A 20,496-nucleotide genomic window follows, 5' to 3' on the forward strand; every position below is an offset into this window, starting at 1 on the left:
GCGGATCAAGCACCATTCCCCCCACACCTCTCCGTACCCTGGGGCACAGCACTGTGGGAAAGAAGCAGATGTGGGGGTCTCGTGGCCATGTGCACCAGGGGTTCATGGGGGCTGTCCCCTGGTGCCAGCCTGGGGTCTCCCAGGCCTGCGGGCTCATGGCTGCTGATGGCTGTGGCTGCCCCAGAGGGGCCAGAGCTGAGTGCCCCCCAAGGGCCAGTGTAGAGACAGGAATGCATTGGCCACTTCTGCAAGAGAGGGAGTGGGATAGGGGCTGGGATGGCAGCACCTTGTCCTTCTGTGGGTGACCTACACCTGGGATGGGGAACCCTGGGGAGTGGGTGCTGGTGTGTGTGGGGCACACTGGGGACCAGCTATTAGTGTGCATGGGACATGGCGGGGACCCCAGGGACCAGATGTGTCGTGCTTTGAGGGCCCCAGGGAGCAGGGTGGGGAGTGCTGGTGTGCAGTGGGGGTAAGGGATTGGGTGTTGCCATCATGCAAGGGAGACAGTGGGGCCTGAGGCAGGGCTCTCACCTGGAGTGGGTGCAGCAGTGGGTGTCTGTGGGGCAGGCAGGAGGGCACAGGCTGGGGAGGCCCTCAGCTGCAGCACATGGCTGAGGTGGCAGTGTAGCTGGTGGCCAGGACAAGGACATTGAGCTTGGAGCATTGAGCTGTGGGGGTGGATGAGAGAACCGCGACTGCTGGGACAGCCCCGCTGGGCAGCACAGGGAGACCGACGAGGGGCCTGGGGAGGCTCTGCTGCCCAGGGGCAGGGGGTACAGGAGTGCTGCTTGGCTGCGCTGCAGGGGGGAGCCCGCAGTCCTCTGTGGGGCACACAAGGGGGACACCTTCGCCCACGGGTGGGCGGGGCTTGTGCAGCAAGGGGCGGGACTCGGACCGCAGGAGGCGGGGCTTTGGGCGGGACGGGGTTTTGTTTGGAGCGGGGCTAGCTGCTAGATGGGCGGGGTTATGCCCGGAGGGGCGGAGCCATTCTGTGGGGCGGGGCGTGCGTGCTTGTGGCGCCGTGACGCAGCGCCGGGGCGTCGCGCTGACGTGTGCGGCGCAGCCATGGCGCCGCGGCGGCCGGCGGAGCTGTACCGGGCGCCGTTCCCGCTCTACACCGTGCGGCTGCACCCGCGGCGGCCGCTCGCCATCACTGCTGGCGGCGGCGGTGCCGCCAAGACCGGCATCCGCAATGGCGTGGTGCGGCGTAGCGGGAGCACGGGGGGCGGCCGGGAGGACCGGGGGCTGACGCGGCTGGGCGCGGCGGTGGAGGGGGCCGAGGCCGCGGGGCCGGCCCCGGCGTGGGCAGAGCCCCGCCGCGGAGCCTGTTCTGAGACCTTGCACCGTCCTGCAGCACTTCCTGCAGCTGGAGCAGATCGGCGGGAAGTTCAGCGCCTCCCTGCTGCACTCGCACGATACCGAGACCCGCGCCACCATGACCATGGCGCTGGCCGACGACATCATTGCAGCGGGACAGGACGCCAGCTGCCACATCTTGCGGTTTAGCCTGCGGGCGCCCGAACCTGCGGCCGGACACAGCGGTGAGAGCCTGCTACTCCCCGGGGAGGCAGGGACAACATCTGCTATGGGTGGAGCGGCATGGTCTGTGGGGCGCTCTGGGGATGGGGCAGTGACCTGGACCCCTCCCTGGCCTGCCCCTGTTCTCCCGGGCCTGTGGGGAAGCTGTGTCAGGGCTTTGTGGTGTCTGCCCCGCCACAGGCAGCAGGGAGAAGGGGCCGCGGAAGCGGAAGGGCCCCAGCCCGGTGGGGCAAGATGAGACCCAGAATCAGACGAGTGAGGTGACCGTAGAGAGTTTGCACAGCGTCCGCACAGATTTCAGCCCCGACGCCTTGCAGAAAGCTGTAAGGTTCAATGCAGACTGCTCGCTACTTGTCACCGGTGGTGCTGATGGCTTCCTCCGCCTCTGGGAGGTAGGCGGGAGGAGCTGAGGCTGAATATTACCATGTCAGTGCCTGGTGGGGAAGGCCTGGCCCCAGCAGTGCTGCATCAGTAGTGCCTGTGGCTCTGTAATGCTGCATCTTCCCCCAGCAGTTCTGGGGCTGCCGTGGGTCCCGTCCTGTGTGACACAGCTCCAGTGCGTGCTCTGCCCTTGCAGTTCCCCAGCATGAAGAAGACACTGGAGTTCAAAGCCCATGACGGGGAGATCGAAGATATTGCGCTGGGCCCTGACAACAAGGTGGGCATCAAATGTCTCCCTGGCCCTGTGGGAAGAGCCCTCCTCATACAACTGCACTTTCTGCACGCAGGTGGTGACGGCGGGACGGGACTTCCAGTGCTGTGTGTGGCAGCAGGACCAGCTGGTGATGGGGCTGTGCTGGAACGAGAACCTGCCTGGCATCCCTGACAAGGCTTACCGATACCAGGCGTGCCGGTGAGGGTGGGGAGCTGACAGCAGAGTCCCCCTTGCAGCCCCACGTGAAGGGAATGGGGGTGTCATTGTTGGCCGTGGCAACTGATGCACCCTTCGCTCTCCTGTGGCAGGTTTGGGGCAGTGGAGGACAATGCTGGAGCACTGCGGCTCTACACTGTTCAGGTGCCCCACAAGCGGGAGCGCCGCCCCCCACCATGCTACCTTACCAAGTGGGATGGGAAGAGTTTCCTGCCACTGCTCACCCGGCCCTGTGGCACTGAGGTCATCTCCTGCCTCTCCATAAGGTACCTCAGGGCTGGCCAGGCATGGGGTGGGGGTTGTGGCAGCTCCCACTCACTCTCTGACCCCCTGCAGTGACTCGGGTACCTTCCTGGGACTAGGCACGGTGACAGGCTCTGTTGCCATCCACATCGCCTTCTCACTGCAGGTGAGCAGTGGGGTTGGTGGGGATGGGTACAGGGGCAGCCACAGCAGCCCCCTCCCTTCCCGGGCTGCACTGTCCTTCCTTGTAGAGGCTGTACTATGTGAAGGAGGCACATGGCATTGTGGTGACAGACATGGCTTTCGTCCCGGAGAGCCGGCATGGACGGGAGCTGCTGGCAGGGAATGAGGCCGCCCTGCTCAGCGTGGCTGTTGACAGCCGCTGCAAGCTGCACCTTCTGCCCAGCCGACGTAGGTGCTGGGGGGGCTGTTGCGGCACTGGGCGTATCTTCCAGGCCAGATGGTGATCCCCTGCCTTCGCGCTGCTCTGCTCCACAGGCTCCCTCCCTGTGTGGCTGCTGCTGCTGCTGTGTGCCGGGCTCATCGTGGCTGCCATCCTGCTGCTGCAACTCGCCTTCCCGGGCTTCCTGTAGACCCCCGGCCCGGGATGAGCCCCCGGGGTTGGGCAGACTCCGGCGGCCCGGGCCCGCCCCATGCAGACTGTGAAGAGGATGAGGGACCAGCCCCGGCGCTGGCGCTCGGGGTGTGAATGGGGGAGCCCGGGGACGGTGCTGGCGGCCATGTGGGGCGGGCCCCGGCAAAGAGCGGGTCCCGCTGCCCCACCGCCGCTATTAAAACTGGAGGGTGAAAGCAGTGCTGTTAGTCTGTGCCTGCCGGGGGAGAGGGTGGGCTTCGCGCAGAAGAGCAGCAGCGCGGGAGCGGCGGTTGCCGAACGCCCTGGCCACGCCCCCACTGGAGCGTGACCACACCCCCACTGGAGCGTGGCCACGCCCCCGGGGGACAGCCCGGCTTTAACAGCTGCGCTGAGCCGCGCCGAGTCCCGCCCACCGCAGGGTGCTGGCACAGGCGCCGGGTGCCGGTTAACCCCTGCGCTGCCGGCGGGGCGCGGCCGGGCTCACCCCGGCGGTACCGGGGGAGGGTCGGCGAGCGGACGGGTCGGTCCGAGCGGTGCCGTTGGCGGGGGAGGTGTCAGCTATTCGGCCTCAGGCGGCGAGACGTGGGGCAGGGTCCGGGTGAGGCAATGTTAGGGGGCTGCACCGTGTGTGCAGCGTCTGCTCCTCACGGCGGGACGGGATGCGTGCATGTGAGCAGTGCAGGCAGTGTACACTGTGCACCGCCCAGCGCGTCCACCCCCGCCCGGTGCCAGCGTGTCCTCGCCGCGCTAGACCCGGTGGACGCTCTCCGGAGCTCCCTCCCGGCAGGGGCGGGGGGCTGGCGGTACCGGAGGGCTCCGGAACGGGTGGAGGGCGCCGTGACTGTGATCTCCCCCGGGGGCGCTCAGCCTGCACCGCTCACCCGACTGTAGCCTCGGGTCGCTGGATGAGGAACGCGCTGGCGCTGCTGCTGCTGGTGCTGGTGGTGGTCCCGGGGGCACGGGCTGCCCCGCAGGGCGGGGGGCAGAGGTATGAGTGAGGGGGTGTAAGGGGGAGGGTTCATCGGTGAGAAGGACGCGCAGGTGAGGTTTGGGTGCACAGGTACGGACGGGATGCACAGTAATGGGTGGTCCTGGGGGTACCCAGTCAAGGATGAGGGTCGCTGGGGTTGATACAGGGCTGTGGGGGCCATGGATGGAGGGATGCTGTGTGAGGACGTTAGGCCAGGGCAGGGCAGGCACTGTGTCCTCCACCCCAGGGACACAGGTAACCCCCTTCTCTCCTGGCCAGGCCTGAGGACCCTGCAGCCATGAGGCTGGATCCTGATTTTGACCCATTCAGCCTGGAGTTGCCCACACTGCTGTGAGTCCTTACCCCATGGGAGCCCCACAGGAGCTCCATGGCACTGGGGGCTGTGGATTGGGGGGGGGGTCAACTAGAGGGTGGGAGGCAAGGGCAGCACCCAGCTGGCTGTGGAGCAGGATGCTCCTGGGTACAGCTGTAGGATGCAGCAGCCCTGGGTTGGCCATAGGGCATGCTGTGGGGCAGGGGTGGTGTGTGCCTGCCTACAGCCTCAGTGTCCCCAGGCTGCTGCAGAGCACAGTGCAGAGCCTGGCAGTGCCGGAACAGGATGTGGAGGCGCTGACACGGGAACAGGGTAAGGCTGTGCGGCAGTAGGGTACTGGGGGTCCAATAGGGGCAGGAATGCAGTCCCAGCCCCACCGTGACCTGTGCCCCACAGCCCTGCTCTATCTCTTTGTGCTGCACGACCACGACCGAAACGGGCACCTGGATGGGCTGGAGCTGCTGCAGCTGCTGGGCACAGTGCTGGCGCAGCGGAACGGCGGGCAGCCACACCTGGACACGGTACATCCCGTGGGGCTGGCCCCTTGCACCTCCCAGTGCCCCGGGGCTGGGCTCTCACCCCATCCCTGTCCCCGTAGGTGGCTGTGCTGGTGGACCAAGCCTTGGAGAGGCAGGATGTGAGCAGGGATGGGCTCCTCAGCCCCCCTGAGCTGCTGCTTGAACCCCCCAAGCAGCTGCTGTCGCCTGGCCAAGGGCAAGGAGCCCGAGGGCCACCCCTCCTGCCACAGCCCAGGGAACCAGAGGTGCTCGGGAGGAACATGGGGGTGAATGGCCCAGGACTCGGGCCAGCAGAGAAGCAGGAAGAGGGGCAGGAAGCCTTGCAGGCTGAAACACCGCAGGCTGAAACACCCCAGGCTGAATCCCCCAGTGCTGGACTCATGGAGGCAGAGGACACCCCAAAGATTGAAGCTCCTGAGGCTGAAGCACCCGAGGCAGAGGCAGCCCTAGTATGGGGGGACCTCAGGGAGGGGTAGAGAGCAGGGCTGTGGACTGGGCTGCTCCCTGCCCCACTCAGGACACTTAGCATGGGGGGTTCCCCCATCCTGCAGCAGTGCCAGGGTTACACTGTTTGCTCCTGTAACATGCCAGGACAGAGAAATACAGGCACTGCCACCAGTGCTCACCTGGATCAGTGTAGGAGAAGGCCATGTGTCAGTGCGGGGGTTTATTGGCAGTGGGGTCGGGGGTGCTGGATGTGGGGGCAGTGGCATGGGAATGGGTGCTTAGCTTAAACGATGCCATCGAAGCCCTGGATCCCACATTTCCTGCCTGCGATGCGGCAGCCGAAGGTAATGGCATCCTGCAGGGTCTTCCCTGGGGAATGTGGGGGGTCAGTCCTGCTGGGCCAAGCTGAGCTGTGACTGTGCTGTGGCCACAGTGACCCATGGCCATGCTGTGGCTGTGCCACGCACTCACCTGCCGAGAGTGCAAAGATGACAGCAGCATTGAAGGTGTCCCCAGCCCCCAGTGTGTCCACGAGGGTCTCTGGGGGGAAGGCATCCGAGTGCACCAGCTCCCCACCCGGCCCTATGGCGTCAGCCCCCTCCTCGGCCCAGGCGCAGATCAGTGTGGCGCTGGGGGGCAGAGGGGTGGGTGTGGGGTGCAGCCGTGCCCTCCCTGCCCCAACCAGCACCCCTGGACCCCCCGTACCCTGGCTGGACGCGGCTGCGCAACCCCTGCAGCGCCTCGGGGGCTGACCGGTACCCAAAGTGCTGGGCCAAGTCCTTGCTGATGAACACCTGCAGGAGAGGGGCTGAAGGGGGGGAGACACCCCAACACTCCCAGTACCCACTGCTCTGCCAGCACCGTGACTGCCCCCTCGACTCTGCTCTCCCAACTACTCTCCTGACCCCGACTATCCCTCCTATACCCCAACTGCACCCCGCACTGCCGCACCTTTGCACAGACAGTACCCACCCCCCTGCCGCCTGCACCCCATTGCTCCAAATGAACCTCTTGCCCCTGGCTGCTCCACATCCCCATCGCGCCCCATACCTACGCCCCAACTCCTGCCGCCCCTCCCCGCCCAAGCCCGGTGGCCACGTCCCTAACTCCGTCCCCATCCAATAGCCCTGCCCCGTCCCACCGATAACCCTGCCCCGCACCACGTCGCCCAGCCCCATCAGCAGCAAATGCTCCTCCCGCGGCTTCTCCAGCTCCACCGAAGTGCGGATCCGGTCCTCCGGCGGCCGGGCCCGGTTGTGCTGCTCCACCCGCTGTATCATCACCGCCTGCTCCGCCGCGTTACGAGCCTGCGGGGACGCGCACCGCCTGCTTAGGGCACACGCAGGGTACCCTCTACCGGCATAGGGGGAGTCCCCCACGACCGGCACCAGGAGGTCCAGCCTAGCCCCAGAGTATCCGGCCCAGCCCCGGGATGTCCCTCCCCCAACCCTTGGTTCTCCCCTTCTGACCCAGGGATCACCTCCTCCGTCACTGAACCCCCAGCCCTGAGATGCCCCCTGCCCAACCCCAAGTGCCCCAGTTCTTCCCAGCCCCGGGCTCACTTCCCAGTGGATCCACTTGTACTGGGAGAGGTCGACCTGCTCAAAGTCACGGGCTGTCACATCCGGCAGGTTCCTGCAGATGGGGGGTCAGGCGGGGGACGCCAGCAACAGTGTGGGGTGGCCCCGGGTGACACCCAGCTGGGGGTGAAGGGCTCGGTGCTACCCAGGGCAGAGTTCCCCATAGGATGGCACGATCCGTGTAAATCATTAATCACTAATGATGGCACAGCGGGACTCTGAGATAGAGTCAAAGGGCAACGGTGCGATGCCCATCAACCCCGGCCACCACAGCTCTGCGTGAGTGTGGCCTGCATGATGCCGGGGTAGGGGCTGCATTCACCCTGCAGGCATGGCCACGGCCAAGGAACACCACCGCCAATCACGGCAATGGCACAGGGGCAATCAGGAGCTGTGGGAAGATTGACAGTGATTGCATGTGCAGGATTATGGAGAATCACTTGATCTGGAAGCAGTAGCCCTGGCAGGCACCAGCAGAGCCTCATGCTGGGGCTGAGCACTGTGCGATCCCAGAGTGCAGGGGAGGACCCAGTGCCAGGCCCAGCTGAGTGATGCCTGCCAGGTGATGGGGCCCTTACGTGTCGTAGAGCACGATGGTCCGGGTGCCGCTGGCGACACTGACAACGCAGCAGGCACAGGGCACGTCCCCACGGGGCTGCCAGGCCACATGTGTCACATCCACACCCCGGCGCCGGAAATCCGCCACAATGAAACTTGGGGGACAGAGAGTGGGGTGAGGGGCGCCACGCACCCGCAGGCGTGCAGGATGGTGCGGGTGCCCCGGCTGGCGCTGGCGATGACAATGGAGGTGGGCAGGCAGCTGGTGGGCTGCGGCACCACATGGCCCACGTCCACCCCGTAGCGCCGCAGGTCGGCCAGGACGAAGCTGCCAGCAGGAGAGATGCAGAAGGGCCGGTGGAAGCGTCAGAGTAGGGCCCCGCCGGCGGGCCAGAACCCCCGTCCCGCTCCCCACTTACTCAGCAGCGTGCCCAGTGGCCAGCGAGCCCATGAAGGAGCAGGGGGCTCCCAGCAGCGCCAGCACCGTGCAGGAGTTGGAGGCGTTCCCGCCCCGCTGCCATCGCTGCGACAGGCACCTGCAAGGCCGTGGCCCGGGGGCACCGGTTCAGACCCGGATCCTCCTCCTCCCAGTGGAGCTGCCCCGCCTCGCAGCCCGCCCGCTGGTACCTGATGTCGGAGTCCTCGGCAGGATATGCCTCCACCACGCTGATGATATCCAGGCACACCAGCCCCACGCACAGGATCCGCTTCTCCCCGCCGGGAACGGGCCCCCGCCGGGCGGCCGCTGCCATTGCCGTAGCCGCTCAGCTCCGCTCCGGTACCGGCAGCGGCACCGGCGATAGGCCCCGCCCCTGCGTCAGGCCCCGCCTCCCTACACCGCGCCCTTCCAAGCTCTGCCAATCAGAGCGCTACTCTGTGGGCGGGGAGAGGGAGGGGTTAGGTCCCGCCCCCCCCATCCGCACCGCCCGAAGCCTCCTCTGCGCATGCGCTGTATCTCTGCATGGGAAGCCCGCAGGGGTGTGCGGTGCCGCACGTGCTGGGTGTCAGTCCCTCGCGCGGCTTGCACCCCCCACCCAGATGCACACCCTGCCATGCACACACCCCCGTGCACCCCCTCCATGCACCCCGCTCCCTGTGCACCCCCCACGTTGAGGTGCTGTGAGCTGACATGCACCAGGGTCAGGGTGCAGGCAGGGCTGGACTCTGCCCCGGTCCCCATCCAGCTCTCCCGGCATGGGGCGCAGGTCAGGGTGCAGTGGGGTGTTGGGAGTGACAGCAGGCGCGGGCGCAGGCACGTGCTGGTTAACGTGTTACTGACAGTGTGGGGCTGGGAGGGAACGGCAGGAGGTGTGGGGTGCAGGTAGGCACGGGCAGGGGTGGGCTACAGGGTCTGACAGCACTCAGGACAGGTCACCACGTGGGTGCGCTGTGGCAGAGGCTGTGCCGAGGCCCGTGGCTCCCTTGTGCCAGCAGCACAACCTTTGCACAGGTCAGAGAGCGCCTGGCATCTGCTGTGCTGCAGCCAGCACAGAGCCTGTGGGTGGCTTTTTGGGCCTGGGCACCCATGGGATCCTCCTGTGGTGTTGCAGGGGCTGAGAACCTGGCTCTATGGGGTCCTGGGTCCCGCACACTGTGCTGTGGCCAGATGTGCTTTGCCACAGCCAGATGTGTTGTGCCAAGGCCAATAGCACAGATGGGGATATGTGGGGACATGTGGAGTTATCTGGAGCTGTGTGGGGCCATGACCCTGTACCTAGGGGGGCATCTCCCTTCTGTTTCCACGTGCCTGCCCTGTGCTGGGCTGACACTGAACTGTCCCTTCAGGGTGCAGGGATGGACAAGGTGCTGCCGGAGCTGCAGCTGCAGGAGGAGAGGACGTTCCTGCAGAGCATGCTGCAGGAGGGTTCCAAGGAGCCTCACCTCGGCTGGCGAGACAGCCGCACTCTAACCATCATCCCCAAGTCCCTCATCAGTGGTGATGCCCTCTGTGTGCCCAACAGCCATACACTGCCCAGGTACCCAGCAGGAACCGGGAGCCGGGGGATCTGTGTGTCCCCATGTCCCTGTGTCCCTAGGGACCTCAGCCTCATCACAGCTGCGGTGGAGCGCAGCCCATTCCTGTGGCGCCTGGGTGAGGGCAATCCCAAGGTGCTGGCGCAGAGCTTCACCCCCATCCAACATGGCCCTGGGCACATGGTGCTGGCTGAGGGTGCTGAGGGCACCGCCATGTACATGGTGGCAGATGGGGGTGCAGACCAGGCCACATGTGTGCGGCTGTGCTCATGTGTTCGCCTGTCCATGGGTGTGAGCTCACCTGCAATGTGCACCCGCTGCAGGATGCATACACATGTGCGTGCTCTGCCATGTCTCTCCACAGAAGGGCAGCTCAGTGTGAGCTAGTGTGGTCACCCCCTTTGCACACTGAGGCCAGGAGATATGTTTGGGGAGCTGACCTGCTGTACTGCTGCAGGCACATGTCCACTGTGCAGGGTAAGGACCATCCCCACCATGGGCGCAGGGTACCCACTGCATGTACCCAACACCCTGACCCCCTCCTGTGTCTCAGCACTCAGCCCTGTGTGCCTCTGGGCCACCATACCAAGTGCAAGGTCCTACACCTGCGTCAGAGCAATCCCAGGCACAGCTACAGGCTGGGCAGAGAAGAGATTCAGAGCAGCCCTGTGGAGAAGGACTTGGGGGTGCTGGTTGATGAGAAAATGAACATGAGCCAGCTTCAGTGTGCGCTTGCAGCCCAGAAAGCCAACCGTATCCTGGGCTGCATCAAAAGGAGCGTGACCAGCAGGTCGAAGGAGGTGATCCTGCCCCTTTACTCCGCTCTCGTGAGACCTCACTCGGAGCATTGTGTGCTGTTCTGGTGTCCTCAACATAAAAAGGACATGGAACTGTTGGAACAAGTCCAGAGGAGGCCACGAGGATGATCAGGGGACTGGAGCACCTCCTGTATGAAGATCGGCTGAGAAAGTTGGGGCTGTTCAGCCTGGAGAAGAGAAGGCTGCGTGGAGACCTCATAGCAGCCTTCCAGTATCTGAAGGGGGCCTATAGGGATGCTGGGGAGGGACTCTTCATTAGGGACTGCAGTGATAGGACAAGGGGTAACGGGTTAAAATTTAAACAGGGGAAATTTAGATTTGCTGTAAGGAAGAAGTTCCTTACTGTAAGGGTGTTGAGGCACTGGAATGGGTTGCCCAGGGAGGTTGTGAATGCTCCATCCCTGGCAGTGTTCAAGGCCAGGCTGGATGAAGCCTTGGGTGATATGGTTTAGTGTGAGGTGCCCCTGCCCATGGCAGGGGGATTGGAACTTGATGATTTTAAGGTCCTTTCCAACCCTAACTATTCTATGATTCTATGATTGACCAGAAGAGGTACCACACCCTTGCCCCCAGTAATGCCACACAGCTCCGGTCTGAGATCCTGGGCTCCCTGCGATTTGAGTTCCCTGCAGCACCTGCAGCACTCAGCACCCCCAGACCTGCACCCCAACACCCAGGTTGGGGGGCCTGGACCCTCTGGCCAGCACTGGCCTGCAGAGCCCAGCTGCAGCCTTCTCCTCCTCATCATCCACATCATCATCATGTCCTCCATCCCATCCCATCTCCACCCCATTCCCAGTCCCTGGCTTTTCCCAGCTGATTCCCAGTTCAGGCATGGTGCAGGCAGAGCTCATGGTGTGCAGGCAGGGCTCAGGAAGGGCACATGCAGACCATGGTACCCTGTCTGGCCCCTGTCCCTGAAGGGTGCCCTGCCTGCAGGACATCTCTGACAGCCACCTCTGCACCCTGCTGTGTGATGTGGAGGAGCTGGGGGAGTGCCTGAGACAGGGATCCCTGTGTGGGGCTGGGGAGCGCATCCCAGTGGGCTGCAGCCCTGGGGGCTGGGGCCTGGCTCTATCGGGTGGTGGGGTTGGGGTCTGCCTGCCCCCTGCCTGCTCCTGCCCCATCCCTGCCCGCAGTGCACCTTTGAACCCAGCCATGTAATTATCCATGAGGGAGACAAGGGGAAAACTACATCATCCTGAAGGGAAGGGTGAGTGCAGCACCCATGGCACTGTGGACCCCCAGGGCAGGAGCAGTGCCCGCCATGCCATCCCTGCTCAGGGCATCCCCGGTGTGTGCTGGCCGCCAGCAGCAGCCCCTTGGCTGTGGGGTAAGCACAGGCACTATGGGCACAGTGTGGTCAACATCCCACTGACCCTTCTCTGCCAGCAGGTTTTTGGGCACCTTCTGTGGCAGGCAGTGCATCTATCGACCTGCTGCTGGGGTTCTGCCAGGGCAGCGAGCTGTGGACCAAGCTGTGTGGGTATACAGTGCTGGGGCGAGCATTAGGCTGTGCAATGGTGCTGTGCCACGCTGTGCCATGCCACCGCCTGCCCCTGCTGTGCAGGCGCTGCTTGGAGGAGCCACTGGCTCCACTGCATCTGTGTGGTTGAGGGCCTGCAGTACCTGCATGGATGTGGCATTGTCTACCATGACCTGAAGCCTGAGAACCTCATGCTGGAGCAGCATGGCTACGTGAAGCTGGTACTGGGGAGGGTGGAGAAGTGGAGCTGGTGGGGCTGTTCAGGGTGACAGTGCTGGTGCCATGTAAGGGCCCACCTGCACCCCTCATCCTGCCCCTAAACCTCTGTTCCACAGCAGGGATCCCCGGCAGACCTACAGCCACATCCTGGAGGGCATCTTCTCTTTCCCAGCCTTCCTCGGTAAGGCTACCTGTTCAATCATTGGCAGGCTCTGCAGGTGTGGGGTGCACCCAGCATGGGACTGGTGAGGGCAGGGGGCACTGGGATGCTGTGCGATGCCCCAAGTGCAGTGCTGCACCCAGTGTGTATGAAGGGTCACCTAAGGACATGACTGAACCCCAATGTACAATGGAGGGGGGTGTCCCCAGGTGTGTCACTGCACCCTGGTGTGCAAAGTGGTGCCCCGGGTACAAAGGGTGCACCCCCCAGCTCTGCACCCCTCCATCCTCTTGCAGGCACCATCAGGGGCAGGGCCTGGAGAACGCAGCCAGTGGCATCCACGGCATCAAGAAGTACAGGTAAGGGGGTGCAGAGGGGTGCAGGAGATTGAGGCCCCCCCATGGCTCCTCCATCACCCTTACACCCCCCCATGTTTCGGGGCCCTGAGGCGCAGAAGCTCTTGCTGCGGCAGCTGGAGGCACCCACCCTGCAGCTCATCCTCACAGGAAGTGAGTTGGGGGCCGGGAGTCACTGCTGGGGGGGGACAGGAGGGGCTGGCTGTGACCCCGTGTCCCCCCACCAGCACCAGGGACCCCCCTATGCCCACTTTGAGGGCTTCTCAGTCAACTGGAGGATGAATTCTCAGGCTGGGATGAGGATATCTGATGGCAACGAGATCCACGGGCCCATGGTGGCACCCCCAGAGTGGGGCAATGAACAGTGGGGGCACAGGAAGGAGCCGGAGCCGTGGGTACAAAACCCGGTGCCGCATCTTTATTTCATGGGGGGATAGTGGGGGGCCGGGGAGGGTGGTGTGGGTCTGGGGCACGTGGCAGTGGGGTGGGAATGAGGAGTAGGGGGTGCTGATAAATAATGGGGCAGGTGGGGGGGGGTCCTGGTGGGGTGTCCCGAGGGTCGGGTGGCTCTAGGGCTCCTCGGCGTCATAGAGCAGGGCCCCACTGAACACAGTGAGGGGCTCATCGGGCGCATGGGCCAGGCGCCCAGAGACCAGGTCCACACAGAGAGTCTCGCCGGCTGCCAACGGCAGCAGGAGGCTGAAGACGCCCAGGGAGCCAGGGCTGGGCTGCAGCGCGGCCACCGGCTCCTTCTCCAGCCCCTCGGGCTGGAACCCGGCTGAGTCCAGGCGGGCGATGCCCAGGTTGGAGCGGGACAGCACGGCCTCCAGCTTCTCGCCCTTGTGTCCCGTCAGCACCGCGCTCACCAGGTACCGCCCGCTCACCGGCGCCGTGAACATGCCTATGGCCACGGGTGGTGGGTGTCAGCGCCAGCGGCAACCCCGGCTCCATGGACTCCCCTGTGTCCCCAGAGCGGGTTCTACACCCCTGGGCTCGGTGGGCACAGCATCCCTGAGGACACCCCATCCTGTGGCCTTCAGCACACCCCACGGTCACGATTCACCCATGTCTGCGGTGCCCCCTCAGCCCCTGTCCCACCCCACAGCCCACCCTGCCCCACACATGGGGACCTGTGTGGCCACTCACCTGTCTCAGGGTCGTAGGCGCCACCATCGTTGAGCAGGACCTGGTCAAAGGGGACGGTGCCTGGCTCCGTCCGCCGGGTGCTCAGGGCAGCCGAGAAGGCGACGCGGGGCACAGAGCCCGGCTCCCCCACGTCACCTAGACACCATGACAGAAATGGGCACCCCAAGCCAGCACCCCGAGCCCTGACCCCACTATACCTGCCCCTTTCCTGCATCCATGTGCTCTCCTCCTTCATCACATCCATCCCTCGTGCCCCCAGCTGTGCACATGATCCCAAGCTGCCCAGTGCCCCCCCATGTACCCCAACCTGCTCCCCTCACCCCATGCCCCCACCCCCAGATGCCATTGTAGCCTGTCCAGCCCCCATGCCCTGCCCAAAAGCCCCTGCCAGTCCCCACCCCCTTGTACCCCCAAGACCCCTCATTCCTCATCCCATCAACCCCCCCCCCCAGTCTCCAGCCCCACATGGTCCCCCCAAGCCCCCAGCCTTACCTCTCTCTCCTGGCAGCCCTAGGAGGGAAGGCGAGTTGAGTTGCAGGGCCAGCATGGGGCAGGACACCCAGGCACAGGGCCCAGCCACGTCAGTGCTGCCCCACTGTGAGTGATGGGGCACTGAGGGGCTGCTTCTTACCTTGGGGGCCCATGGGGCCTTGTTCTCCATCCTTACCAGGGGGCCCAGCAGGGCCGGGGGGGCCCATCTCGCCCATGGGGCCGATGGGTCCAGGGGGCCCGGGAGGACCTAAGGGGAAGATGGGGTTAGAGCTGCCCAACCCCACAGCACAACCCACAGGCCCACGTCCCTATGCCCTGAGCCCCCACACCTCGAGCCCTCACATCCCCATGACTTGTGTCCCCACGCTCTCACGCACGGCAGCCTCACGTCCCCACAACTTGAGCCCACATGTCCTTATTGCATACATCTCCATACCCCCCCCATTCCCGCAGTTTGAGCCCCCGAGTGCCCATGATTGCATCCCCATGTCCCCCCATCCCCATGAACGGCAGACCCACACCCTGCAGTCCCTTGCTGTCCGCAGGTGCCCCAGCCATGCCCCCCCCCCTCCCTCCACCCCCCCAGTCTCCGGTGTCCCCCCATCCCCACAGTGCCCCGTGCTCCCGCACCGGTGAGCTCCCTCTCGCTCAGGCTCAGCACGTCCCCACGCAGTTGCTCCAGGCTGGCGTTGAGGGCTCCGAGCCGGCGCTGGACCTGCGCCTGCAGCGCCTTCTCCAGCAGCGCCGCCCGGGTGCCGGCCGTGCCGTTCAGCTCCCTCACCGCAGCCCACAGCCCGGCCACGTGCCGGCCCAGCCCGTCACGGACGCCCCGCAGCCCCCCTGCCACGGCCTCCAGCTGCTCGCAGACCCCCTCCAGCTTGGCCACGCGCGGCTCCAGGCCCGCGGGGCAGCCCCCGGTGCGCGCCAGCTCCCGCGCCAGCGCCTCCAGCCGCTCCTCGCTCTCGGCCTCCCGCACTGCCGCCGCCGCCGCCGCCTGGTCCAGCTCAGACACGATGCGGTCAGTGACGGCGCCCAGCTGCCGCTGCCGGGCGTCCTGCTGGTCCAGAGCATCCTGCAGCCCCTCCACCGTGGCGTTGAGCCCGCTCAGGGAGCGCAGCGCTGACGCCAGCTCACCCCGCAGCACTCGCAGCTCCGAGGGCACCGTGCCCCCGAAGACGCTGAACCCTTCCAGAGGGGCCTCCGGCTCCAGCTCTGGAGCGGCGAGGCCGGGCTGCGGCGGGCGGCAGGCGGCGGTGCAGGCGTCCACCTCGACCCGCAGCTGCTGCAGCTCTCCAGGCAGCAGCGAGGTGCAGGGCTGGGGGCAGTGGCTGCCGCCCGCTCCCCCCAGCTCAGCCTCCAGGCGCCCCGTCCGGTTACGGAGCTGTGCCAGCTCCTCCACCACGGTGCCCCCCGGCTCCAGCTGCACCAGCAGCCGCCCCAGTGCCTCCCCCTGCTCCTCCAGCAGCTCCCGCAGCGCCCCTCCCTCTGCCCGCAGACCCTGCAGCGTCCCCGCCAGCTCGTCCCTGCCGGCCCTCAGGGCCTGGAGCTGCCCCTCGGTGTCCTGCAGCCGCTGCTCCAGCTGCCGCAGCGCTGTTCCGAGCTGCCCGTCCTGGCTGCCCGCCGCCGGTGCTGCGCAGGGCTGGCCGCAGCGGGCCAGCAGCCCCTCCAGCTCGCTCAGGCGGGCACTGCGCTGGGCCCCACTCGCCACCAGCCCCTCCACGGCCCGGCTCAGGTTGGCCACACGTCCCGGCAGCCCGCCCTGCCGCCAGTCGGGCTCGGGGGGCCACGGGCCAGCCCGTGAGGCGTTCAGCCGACCCTCCAGCTCCGACAGCCTCCGGGCCAGCACTGGAGCCTGCCCGCCCGGCCCTGCCACCGCTGCCGTGGGCAGCCCCTCCAGCCGCCGCTCCAGCTCGGCCAGGCGCCGGTGCACATCGTCCGGCAGCGGCTGCGGGGCCAGGCGGCTGCTCAGGCGGCTGATGTGCTGCTGCACCGACTCCACTGCCTCCCGGTTGCGCTGGTCCACTGAGCCCACCAGCTTCTCCAGTGCCCGCATGCGCTCCCGGTCCTCGGCCATCTGCCGCCGCAGCCCCTCGGTGCTGGCTGTGCAGGCAGCACAGGTCTCCTGCAGCCGTCGCTCCAGCTCATGCAGGGCCATCCCTGCCGCCGGGCCACCCTCCACTGCTGCCGCTGCACCGTCCCGGCCAGCCTCCTGGTGCCGCAGGCGGGTCTCCAGCTCCTCCAGCTGCCGCTGCACTTGGCTCAGTGCCTCCCGCATCTCAGCCGGTTGCTCGCCCTCGGGGCTGCCGCCTGCCGCCGCCCGCTGTGGGTGCTCCAGCGGCGGCTCCCGCCTGGCCTGCAGCTCCTCCACCTGCTCACTCAGCCGCCGCACCTGCTCCTCCAGCCGCCGCACCTTCTCCGCATCCCCGCCGCCTGTGCCGCATCGCACCGTCAGTGTCACCCCGGCGGGAGGCTCCCCCCACCCCGACCACCGGCATTACCTTCACCCCCCAGGCCGCTGAGGGGGTTGCCGAAGCCGGAGAGCGTGGGGCGGCCAGGTCGGGGCCGGGGCTGGGGCCGGGCAGTGGGCTGGGGGACAGCTGGCGCCGGCCCCTCGGTGCAGTCCTCCCCTGAGTACCCCTGGCAGCAGCGCCAGGCCAGCTCCGACACCGTCCGCTGGGACAGCTTGTACCGGGGCCTCAGGAAGCTGCGGTACCTGCGGGCAGATGGGACTCTGCTGCAGCAGGGATGGGGATGGGGAACCCAGCTGGGCAGACTGGGAACAGCTGGGTGGGGGTCCCGGGTGTGGGTCCAAAGGAGCCCTGCCTGCACTGAGCTCCCTGCCTGCACTCAGCCCCAGCTCCTGCCGAGTTCCCACTGTGGGGTCATGCTGAGCACCACGATCCCAGTGTGTGTGGCTGCGTCAGGCTGGGCAGCAGCAAGTCGGGAACAAAACCAAACCCAGGCCACGGTGTGGCCCTGTTGGCCTCTTGCTCAACTGCTGCTGACTGGGAGCTCTCCCCGCCAGTCCCTCCAACCCCACTGTTGCCATCCCCCCAAACCGCCGGCCCCACCATTGAGGTGCCAGCTGCTGGTGGGGTGCTGGGGGTCCCTGCATGTGCCTCGCTGCACGGTCACCCATCCAGCCCCACGCAAGCAGCTGGCTCTTGCGCAAAGCAAACACAACCCGGGGGTGGATAAACACCGGCGGCCGCGCTGCAGCCAGACCCGGCTCTGTCCCATGGCCCCGGGTCCCCCCAGTGCCGTCCCACTCACGCCAGGACACGGGGGCACTGGAGCTGCCCCCAGGCACAGGGCTGGTAATCCGGCTTCACGAAGCTCTCGACACCGTCCTCCACCACACAGCTCACCGTGCGCGTCACCACGTAGGCACACCAGTTCCTGCGGGAAGGGGTCAGCGTGTCCGCCCGGCCCACACCGGGCACCGTCCTGGCACCCAGCAGGCATCCCCCACCCCGGCACCCCCTGCGCTTGCCCTGCCGGCTCCACCGGTAGCAGCCGTCACGGTCCAGAGCTGTGGGGTTAATGGGCTGGATCCTGCCCCGTTCCCCAGCCCCTTTCATCCCTGCCCTGCTCAGTCGCCCATAGCACAGGGGCCCTTGGCAGGGGCTGGTGGCACCACAGGAACAGTTGCAGCCCATGTGGGGATGGGGGCTCTGCCTGTGAGGCTCAGGGAAGTTGGGCAGGGTTTGGGGTGCCAGGCACTCCGTCACACTATGCTGTGGGGCCTGTGCTGCCAGGCACCCCACATGCCACTCCGTCACTGAGCTGCATGTCCCCTGTCCCTTCAACACTGGTGCGGCTGGGACAGCCACGCCATGGCCATTGCACCCCACAACCAGCAGTCAGCAAGTGGGGATCAACTGCCCCCCTGAGCGAGAGTGGGTGGTGGGTTGGGGGAACAGTGTCCCTGTACGGTGGCACTGCTGCCCCCCACACACTGAGGGTGCCAGCAATGGAGTCCCCCAGCTCCCAGACAGGTGCAAACCCTGGGACACGGCGCTGGACCCCAGCCCAGCCTCACAGGCTGCAGGCACCCCAGTTCCAAGGCACAGGTCCCCAGCCCAGGCCTACAGGGACCCTGGCACAGCCATATATGGCCTGAGCCTGGAGCACAGAGCCTGGATCCCAGCCCCATCCTCAGCCCCACATACAGGGAGCAGCCCCCCGGCCCCCCCGGAGGAGCTGGGCTGCGGTGCCACGGCCGGTTCCCGTCATCCCGGCTGGTTCCCCTCAGGCCCCGGCTGGATTCCAGCTCCTCCCCGGGGGCCGCCGGGAATTCCTGCGCCTACTTATACCCCCCCCCCCCTTCCCTTCCCATTCCCTTCCCATTCCCTGCCCCCTTCTGCCCCACAGCGGCGGGACCCCACGGTCCCACTGCCGGGAGCCAGGATGTCCATATCCAGGGACGGGATGCATGGGATGAGAGCCCTCCTGTTCCGGCAGGGCATGGGGACGGCTCCTGTGCCCCCCGAGCACGGGGAGGGGCCGCTCCGCCCCCCAAAACCATGGCGAGACTCCACTGTGCCCCCAAAGCCACAGGTCAATGCTCAGCCACTGCCCTGCAGGGCTGGGGTCTGGGGGTGCCCGGCCCACATCCCCCCTTTCCAGGCAGCTCCACTCCTGCAGCCAGGCCCCGCCATCCTGCCCTGGGCTGCATGGGGCAGCCGTGGGTCTGGCAGTGGGGCAGGGATGGGGCAGCCGCCGGCTGCGGCCGAGCCGGTGCAGCTCCACCCCATGTATCCACGCTGCTGCGGCGCTGATGTGGCCATGATGAAAACGTGACCCCCAGCCCGGTGTGGGACCCTCTCCAGTCCTGCGCCCCCAACTCCCCGGCCTGTAGGCACAAGCTGCCCCACAGCCCCACACTGCTTACCCGCCGGCACGGCACGGGGATGGGAACGTGGTGGGTCCGGGCTCCTCACCCCTTCCCACCCCCGGCAGTGCTGACCCCGCGCCGGCGTGCACAGCACGGATGTGTGGATGTTGTGGCAGGGCCAGTACGGGAATCCCTGGCACAGCAGCACCAGGCACCGCCAACACCCGCCCCAGCTGGTCTGCGCCTTTGCCGGAGCACTCCTGGTGCCTGGCCCCACATGTCCCCCTCCACACGCCCCCACCCCACACCCACCATCTGCGGTCAGTGGGTGAGTGATGGGTGCGGGTGGCCCCACCAGTCAGGGCACAGCAGCATCCTTCGGGACAGGACCCGCACACCCTGTGCCAGATGTGGCATGTACCGGTGCTCTGGGACACGGTACCGCCGGGGATGCCCTCCCATCCCGCCCGGCGGTCACGACTCCTACCTGTGCCGGCTGGCGGCCCGGGCAGCGCTGTGGGCCGCGGCGGGGCTCTGCGGGGCCGTAGCCTGGATGGTGCCGAGCGAGGCGGCCCCCCCGGTGTAGAGGCTGTACCTGGAGGGGAAGTTGGCGGCCAGGGCCTGGGCGGCCAGGAGGCACGGCCAGAGCCAGGGGGCCATGCTGGGCGGGAGGCTCGGCACGGCTCGACTCGGCTCGGCTCGGCCCGGCTCGGCTCGGCTCGGCTCGGCTCGGCCCGGCCCGGCCCGGCGTGGTGCTGCTCGGCGGACACAGCCCAGCTCAGGAGCGCATGGCGCGTCCCGTCGCAGCCCCGTCTCTCCCGGCTCTGCACGGCTCGGCTCCGAACGGCGGCTCTGCCCTCCCCTCGGCCGCGCCTCGGCCGGCCCCTCGCCGCCAGAGCCGCCCCGCGCTGCCCGCTCGACGGGGTCCCCGGGGCCCCCCGCTTCCTGCCAGCCGCGGCCCCCGAGCCGGCCAGCGCGGCCCCCGGCGCGTCCCGGCCTCCGCCGGGCACCGCAGCCCCCGCCGGCCCCCACCGCCCGCCCGGCACATCTGCTTCTCGTTAGGCCGGGACGCCAGCGAGGACGGGAAGGAGGGACGGGGGAAGCCAGAGAGGCTGGGCAGGGGGCCAGGGCTGCAGGCAGCCAGCGCGGCGGGTGCTACCGCCGCAGGTCCCCCCCTGCAGCACCACACTGCCACGGCCTCGCACGCCTGCCCACGCCCCACATGGGCTCCCATGGCCACCAGTTCACAGGGCTCCTCCTGCAGCACCCTGCTCCGTGCACACCCGTGGTCCCCACGCTGCAGTGATGGACGGTATGGGGCCATCCCCCACTGCACCCTCTTCTTGCTTG

The 20,496-nt window shown here is 67.0% G+C and overlaps 4 protein-coding genes across 8 annotated transcripts; 2 read left to right on the plus strand and 2 right to left on the minus strand.

Moving 5' to 3' along the window:
- The first annotated feature begins 999 nt into the window (after positions 1–999).
- On the plus strand, positions 1,000–3,469 carry PREB (prolactin regulatory element binding). Its single transcript, XM_061350240.1, has 9 exons — positions 1,000–1,203; positions 1,358–1,544; positions 1,723–1,934; positions 2,120–2,200; positions 2,271–2,395; positions 2,506–2,679; positions 2,750–2,822; positions 2,908–3,067; positions 3,155–3,469. Exons 1-9 carry the CDS (start codon positions 1,069–1,071, stop codon positions 3,247–3,249), a joined length of 1,242 nt encoding a protein of 413 aa, XP_061206224.1. The 5' UTR covers positions 1,000–1,068; the 3' UTR covers positions 3,250–3,469.
- Positions 3,470–4,058: 589 nt separating this feature from the next.
- CGREF1 (cell growth regulator with EF-hand domain 1) lies at positions 4,059–5,704 on the plus strand. Of its 3 annotated transcripts, none has more exons than XM_061350246.1 (5): positions 4,059–4,239; positions 4,501–4,572; positions 4,782–4,867; positions 4,952–5,076; positions 5,154–5,704. In XM_061350246.1, the coding sequence occupies exons 1-5, from the start codon at positions 4,157–4,159 to the stop codon at positions 5,547–5,549; spliced, it is 762 nt and encodes a 253-aa protein (XP_061206230.1). In that variant the 5' UTR covers positions 4,059–4,156; the 3' UTR covers positions 5,550–5,704. The 3 variants fall into 3 exon arrangements, with proteins under 3 accessions (XP_061206230.1, XP_061206232.1, XP_061206233.1); XM_061350248.1 differs by having other exon boundaries at positions 4,797–4,867; XM_061350249.1 differs by lacking the exon at positions 4,501–4,572 and having other exon boundaries at positions 4,797–4,867.
- Positions 5,705–5,727: 23 nt separating this feature from the next.
- On the minus strand, positions 5,728–8,493 carry KHK (ketohexokinase). Of its 2 annotated transcripts, none has more exons than XM_061350242.1 (8): positions 8,286–8,493; positions 8,078–8,194; positions 7,852–7,986; positions 7,083–7,155; positions 6,681–6,827; positions 6,226–6,314; positions 5,992–6,149; positions 5,728–5,889 (listed from the first exon to the last, which is right to left on the minus strand). In XM_061350242.1, exons 1-8 carry the CDS (start codon positions 8,408–8,410, stop codon positions 5,804–5,806), a joined length of 930 nt encoding a protein of 309 aa, XP_061206226.1. In that variant the 5' UTR covers positions 8,411–8,493; the 3' UTR covers positions 5,728–5,803. The 2 variants fall into 2 exon arrangements, with proteins under 2 accessions (XP_061206226.1, XP_061206225.1); XM_061350241.1 differs by lacking the exon at positions 7,852–7,986 and adding an exon at positions 7,679–7,813 and having other exon boundaries at positions 8,286–8,483.
- A 4,720-nt stretch (positions 8,494–13,213) lies between these two features.
- On the minus strand, positions 13,214–19,994 carry EMILIN1 (elastin microfibril interfacer 1). 2 transcript variants are annotated; one of them, XM_061350250.1, is made up of 8 exons: positions 19,634–19,993; positions 17,583–17,708; positions 16,808–17,022; positions 14,940–16,739; positions 14,449–14,556; positions 14,310–14,327; positions 13,818–13,952; positions 13,214–13,572 (listed from the first exon to the last, which is right to left on the minus strand). In XM_061350250.1, exons 1-8 carry the CDS (start codon positions 19,804–19,806, stop codon positions 13,241–13,243), a joined length of 2,907 nt encoding a protein of 968 aa, XP_061206234.1. In that variant the 5' UTR covers positions 19,807–19,993; the 3' UTR covers positions 13,214–13,240. The 2 variants fall into 2 exon arrangements, with proteins under 2 accessions (XP_061206234.1, XP_061206235.1); XM_061350251.1 differs by lacking the exon at positions 14,310–14,327 and having other exon boundaries at positions 14,431–14,556; positions 19,634–19,994.
- Positions 19,995–20,496: the final 502 nt, after the last annotated feature.

The sequence above is a fragment of the Neopsephotus bourkii genome, unplaced genomic scaffold (genome assembly GCF_033783945.1).
Source record: "Neopsephotus bourkii isolate Nb327-2 ecotype Australia unplaced genomic scaffold, CSIRO-AGI_Nbou_v1 NB_481, whole genome shotgun sequence".
In the NCBI taxonomy this organism is placed as follows: Eukaryota; Metazoa; Chordata; class Aves; order Psittaciformes; family Psittacidae; genus Neopsephotus; species Neopsephotus bourkii.